General features: G+C 38.8%; 1 protein-coding gene across 1 annotated transcript; it reads left to right on the top strand.

Moving 5' to 3' along the window:
• The first annotated feature begins 417 nt into the window (after positions 1-417).
• On the top strand, positions 418-2,584 carry LOC149251517 (Ras-induced vulval development antagonist protein). The gene has a single exon (XM_089459480.1). The coding sequence runs from the start codon at positions 499-501 to the stop codon at positions 2,449-2,451; it is 1,953 nt and encodes a 650-aa protein (XP_089315606.1). The 5' UTR covers positions 418-498; the 3' UTR covers positions 2,452-2,584.
• Positions 2,585-6,318: the final 3,734 nt, after the last annotated feature.

Below are 6,318 nucleotides of genomic sequence, written 5' to 3'. Positions count from 1 at the left end.
AATTAAATATGAATAATAAGTAAGTAAATAAATTAATTAGATAAATTTTTTTTATTAAATATTTAAGTGAATTAAACAATTCCCTCCCCTCATCAAATATAACCATTTGATTAAGTTATAATAATATATAAATAAATAAATTAGTAAACAATATAATTTTTTACCAAATTTAGCCCTTTTCCTCTCACCATTAGTTCCAAAAGCTTGAAAATGTAATTTTTCCCAAAACTCTTTATAAATTAATGATTTAAAAAAAATTAAACTTAAAAAACCACCCTTTTTTCTCACCACCAAAAACAACTTGAAAGTCCATGTTAATCCTACCAACACCCAAAAATACATAGAACATAAACCGACTTAGTCAACCCCCAATTTCTTTTAAACGACTTGTGAACAAGAATGAGATTTGAAGAGCGACCTCTCAGGTGATGAAATCTCGAAATCTCTCTATATAATGCTTATGCTGGGGGGAAGGTTTTAACTGTTCAAAACTCGCAAATGGAAAACGGAAGAGCAGAGGCAGACGGTTATCCCAGGCAGCGAGGAAGATTGGCCTCAAAGGTCGAATATGTAGGGCGTAGCAGCAGTAATGGAACCACTGGGCATCCAAGGGAGCATGACGGTTATCATGGCCATTCAGAAAACTATGGTCGAAGTCGAAGTCGAAGTCGCAGCCCAGATCCATCGAGGTACGAACATAACCACTACCCGTCCAGCAATGGTAACAGATTGGTTTCCCCGTCCCGTTCACGTGTTTCTTATGGCAAAGCCCTAAGTCCGAGCCCTAGGGTTTCTGATCGGGGTAACAGTTCAAAAGATATTCATGATGAAAACCCCAGGAGGGGGGGAGACACTCCTCCGTACAAAAGAAGGCGCAGTAGGAGCCCTGATTTAGAATATGAAACAAGGCCCAATTTAAACGACAGCCATAGACAGAGGTTCGAGTGTCGAAGCTCTGACCCTCTGAGAAATAATTATGGGATCTACGACAGACGCCGGAGTCCAAACCCTAATGACGGTCGCCGGACTGTAAACCCTAATGTCGATAATGAGCCGCGGCATCGGGATCGCAGGGCGAGTCCGAGTTATCATCCTTACGATCCTTCTGCCGGGAATCGTCCCTTGGGATTTCTAGACAGAGGTGATGGTCGCCGTGGGCGTGGGAATGAACAGCCCGAGAGCGATGATGACGATGAGGATTTGAAGGCGGTGGATTTTGCGGAGTATCGGAGGTTGAAACGGCAGAAGCTTCGAAAGAAATTTAAGAATTGCATATGGAGAATCACTCCTAGTCCGCCTCGGGAGGAAATTGAGCATGCAGTGGCTAGACAGACGAAGGGTATTGAGAAAGATGAGCAGGGGATAACGTTGGGCAATGATGCCAGAGCCATCGAAAGCAAGGAAGAATCCCTTGGAAAATCGTCCATGGGGGGAAAATTGGATGATGGGAATGCTTCTCGTAGTAAAACTTCTGAGGACGCTGGAAAGAAAGTAGGGAATTTAACAAAGAAAAATGGCGGGCGCAGGAAACCTTCTCCTTCTAGCAGTGAGAGTGATTATTCTGAATCATCTGATGATGATGAGCCAAGAAAGGACATTAAGGGTTCTAGATCCGGAAGGAAGAAAAACAGGAAATCAAAGCATTCTAGCGGGAGCAAAAAGAGGAGGCATGTCAGGGTGAGAGAGTATAGCGAGGATGATAGTGTATCAGAGGATGACTCGGAGTCGTGCTCCAGTGAAAACGAAAAGCTGAAGAAGAAAACGAATCGACAAAGGAACAAACAAGAAAAGCGAAAGAAATCGCGGAATAGAACGTCTGGATCCAAAAAACCACGAGTTCAGAGTTCTGAAGAAGAGAAATCTGATACCCATTCTGATAGTCATATCCCATCAGATGATTCTTTAGAACTTGAATCTGGTAAGAATGAAGAGAGAGCAGGTGACGTGGAACCTGTTGAAATAGACAATGAAGCTCTTAGGTTCAAAGAAATGATTGAATCTCAGAAAAAAATAGCGGCGGGGCTTGAGAATGAACCAATTGTGGGGCCACTTCCTCTGCCAAAAGCAGAGGGCCATATAAGCTATGGAGGAGCACTTCGGCCAGGAGAAGGTGACGCAATTGCACAATACGTCCAACAAGGAAAGCGTATCCCTCGAAGAGGAGAAGTTGGTCTGTCTGCCGATGAGATTCAAAAATTTGAGACGCTTGGCTATGTCATGAGTGGAAGCAGGCATCAACGAATGAATGCTATTCGTATTAGAAAAGAAAACCAAGTGTACAGTGCCGAGGACAAACGAGCATTGGCAATGTTCAATTACGAGGAGAAGTCAAAACGTGAACACAAGGTCATGTCAGATCTTCAGCGCTTGGTACAGAGGCACATTGGGCAAGAAGTTGCTCCAACACACGATCCTTTTGCGGGCAAGGCACCTGAAGCGGCAGATGGATAGGTTTATCTGGCAAGGCATATGAAGTGGCAGATGGGTAGAATTTTTAAGGGTTGTCGTAATTGTTACTATCGTTTTTGTAAATTTTTCAGTTTATTATATTTAATGTAAAGCACTAAGCTGTGTTTTCATGCCACTTATGTCCAGGAGTGTGTTATATTGCCATTTCTTATATTCCAAAGAGCAAGGCTGCTCTTGGTCCAATTGTTTTGGTGACTCCCAATCTTAAAATTGCAGATTGCATTGTTGGCACTGTTGCCATTTTCTACTCTGAATGGTTAGTCAACCAGAACCTTTTACGTTGGTTTCATTTCTGTATAGGTAATGTTTGTGGGATAGGAATGCTTGAGAATCATTTGGAGGAGTTTTAGAATTATTTCCTTAGAAGATTCTAAGATAATAATATCCTTTCGACATTGTAAAAACTTTTTGCTTTAAATCTTTTTTTAAAAAAGGACTGGGGGTGCCCTACAATTTGGAAACAGAAAACGAAATTGTTGATAAAATGATAAAGAAAGAAGATACTAAGCTTATATGCACGCTACTGTAAAGTTTTTTTCTTGCCCATTGGTCAACAAACTGATATGCTATTTCTTAAAAATTTCAGTTTGCTGTTTCTGAAACTCATACTGTGTTGTTTCTGTCTGAGAATGGAGTATCTGGCATTAGATAAATTTAATTGCTGAAGAAAAGTGAGTATGGGAAATTTTAGAGAAAAAAGCCTCTTTTTTTTTTTTTTTTTTTTTTTAACGGCAGTTAAACCAAGGAGGTCACGAAGGGTGGAAGCAGCAGCAACAAAGGCATAGAAGTGTCATTGTTGTCAGAAACCATGCCATAGTGCTTGTCACTGCAAGTCTGATGTGCTTATGTACTCTGGCATAGAGGAAAACAGAAACAAAATTGCAAAACTGTACTAGGTATTGACAACATAAATTCACACAATAAATACTACGGTGAATCTGATGATAATAAGTTTATGACCTTTCGTTTTGATCAGCAGCTTGGCAAATCAGATTCTAAGCAACTGATACTTGGGAAGGATGCTATTTAATTGATCAAGTTAGGGGAGTCCAATCAGATTCTACCTTCAGAGAAAAAGGTTATGGCAGTCTAAGAATGAGATTGTCTAGGGGTATTAATAGAGTACTTGTGCTTCTAATTCTGTGGATAGGTTCGGTTTTCTCTTTGTTTGATTTAGCTTTACTGTATATTTGACTTCTCAGGAGTGTGTTAAATATTGCCATTTCGTAGATTCCAAAGAGCAAGGTTGCTCTTGGTCCAATTATTTTGGTGACTCCCAATCTTAAAATTACAGATCGCATTGTTGACCCTTGCCATTTTCTACTCTGAATGCAACCAGAACCTTTTACCTTGGTTTCATTTCTGTATAGGTAATGTTTCTGGCATAGGAATGCTTGAGAAACATTTGGAGGAGTTTGAGAATTATTTCCTGAGAAGATTCTAGGATAATAATTCCCTTTCGAAATTGTAAAAACATTTTGCTTTCAATTTGCTGTTTCTGAAACTCATATCGTTTTGAAACCCATAACTGTTTCCCAGTTTCATGAAACATAGCTGAATGCTCTCATCCTCTTCACACATGATCATCAGTTGAAACCCTAAGATACCCTGCATCCTTATATTATTAGAGGTACTGAGATGAGTTGGATGTCTGCGTTTGTGTATGCTTTCTTTTCATGTCATCCATGCAAGTTTACTATGATCTTCCAGATACAATTTAAGCTTTTGTACCAATGGATTTGGTCACTCTACCCAGCTGATAACAATTGTCGATATACGAATAGCCTACTGTGGTCTATTTTGCCACTCACTTGAAATGGCTTTTTTCGCTAGAGAATTATATATATAATAATTCTATTTTGGAGTTCATGAAAGCTAAACTGGAGTCTAGGAAGAGGTTTGAATAAGATTCTAGCATGGATGTTACATTACAGTGAGATACACACTATTTAGATTTGATTCAGTTTAATTGCTAGTCAGTTGATATTGATTTTTGATTGGTTATATGACTTGGTGGACATACGAACTAACCTTAGAAAGTGGTAATGTTGGACAGTGTTAACAGATTGCATGTATGCTGAAAGTCGAGAACATTATTCTCATGCCTATTATTTTGCAGTGAAGATATGGAAATATGATTTAGAAAAATAGAAATTAAAAGTCTACTACATAAATGTAATCAATTCTTGCAGCAAATAAGGACGTGCCAGTGAAGTGTTTTCCCAGTTCAAATCGAAGTTTGTTGTGCCTAGATATGGATTATTTGATGAATTGGGGTCTATCTCATGACATTTTAACTGACGTCACTCTAGCAGAGCGTTTGTATGAACTCAAAGACTTTAGGTGCGTAAACTTACTCGCAACCTCCAATCAACCTGGGCAATTGCACCAACTTTCCAAAGCTGAATTATATATTGCTTGCTAGGAAAACTCGAATGGAAGAGTGTATTATGTACAACACTAAGTAGCGCATGGGTATGGGGGGTATAAGGTGTATGCAAGTGTGTTATTGGGTATGGCGGGGTATGACGGGGTATAAGGTGCATGCAAGTTTATTACTGTGATATGGGTACACGTAACTGGGGATTGGATTCTTCAAACGATGCTTCTGTCCGTGCCAACTTATAGGAAGCGTACCTGTTGACTGGAAACATACCCATATCCATAACCAGTTGTACCCATCCATATCCTACCTACAACAGTTTCATGTACCTTGCCGTACCTTGACTAAATAGATGTATCCAATTTTGGGTAAGTTGGCGCTGTTTTAAGCTCCAATACGGTTGTATTTAAAGTGGGTCCAGCCCAAAAAGACTAAGTGCTGCCCCTTCTTCTACGTTTAAACCGTAATTTCATGCTCACTTTTGGGATTTCAGTTTGGCAATGTGAACTTGGAAGAGACGCGCAGAGGAGGAAGTAGGGCATTGTTCCCTTTCTTTCAGGAAATTGGTGCTCAGACCAGTGGTTCAACAAGCAGCATTTTATCTTGTCAGTCCCCAAATCCCAGTTTCAATTTTGTTTCTGTTTTTCATTTCGCAATGTGGCTAGAGGGAAGAAATGTCAATTTCAATGTTGTACGATGAATGTTGGATGTTTATTTGATTCGAATCTAAAAATTAATCCGATTTACATTAATTTCAGTTTTTTTTTTGTTTTGTTTTTTTTGGTTTTCATATATTAATGTGTATATAAAATTTGATATATGTATCCCTCCTGTACCCTATCTCCTGTTTAGAAAAGTGCTACTATACCTGTATCCGTTCCCATGTGCCCGTACGTTGGCAACTTAGGTATATCTAGCCGAAAAACTTAAAAAGTCATGACAAGAATTTAAGGGCCCTCCCAAAATAAAACTAAAAGTCATGACAAGAATTTAAGGGTCTTACCAAAATAAAACTACGGAAAATGCTCATCTTTGTATTGCTAATCATTTCCAAGGTGAAATCATAGCGTGTACATAACTCTGTGGGTAAGCAATGCTGGCTTTTGTATGTATGATGTAATTACATATTTATTCTCATTCTTGCATATAGAATGCGCTATATTTTTGGTGTTGGAGTGAAAGTGTTCTTAATGCAAGTGGTTGTATAGAATCGAAAAGTGAAGCACTACATTTGCCCTCTGTTAAATAGAACAATGAATAATCCCATGTACAACTTCTATTTCCAACTTTTTCTATTATATGGTGTAATCAGTCAAACTATCTAATTTAAGATACATGTTTGTTATTAACTTGAGATTATCCCTAGTAGAAACTATCTAATTTAAGATACATGTTTGTTATTATCCCTAGTAGCTTCAGCTTCAATGTTCTCATCATGTTGTGTGAACTAATGCCCTTTATTTGTT

This window comes from Pinus tabuliformis, chromosome 7 (genome assembly GCF_031772625.1).
Source record: "Pinus tabuliformis cultivar Carrire ecotype Pingquan chromosome 7, CPIR1, whole genome shotgun sequence".
NCBI classification, from domain to species: domain Eukaryota; kingdom Viridiplantae; phylum Streptophyta; class Pinopsida; order Pinales; family Pinaceae; genus Pinus; species Pinus tabuliformis.
This window is presented reverse-complemented; position numbering and strand designations above follow the sequence as displayed.

Coding starts and splice junctions, on each gene's coding strand:
- LOC149251517 (XM_089459480.1), top strand. CDS start 499: ATGGAAAACGGAAGAGCAGAGGCAGACGGTTATCCCAGGCAGCGAGGA.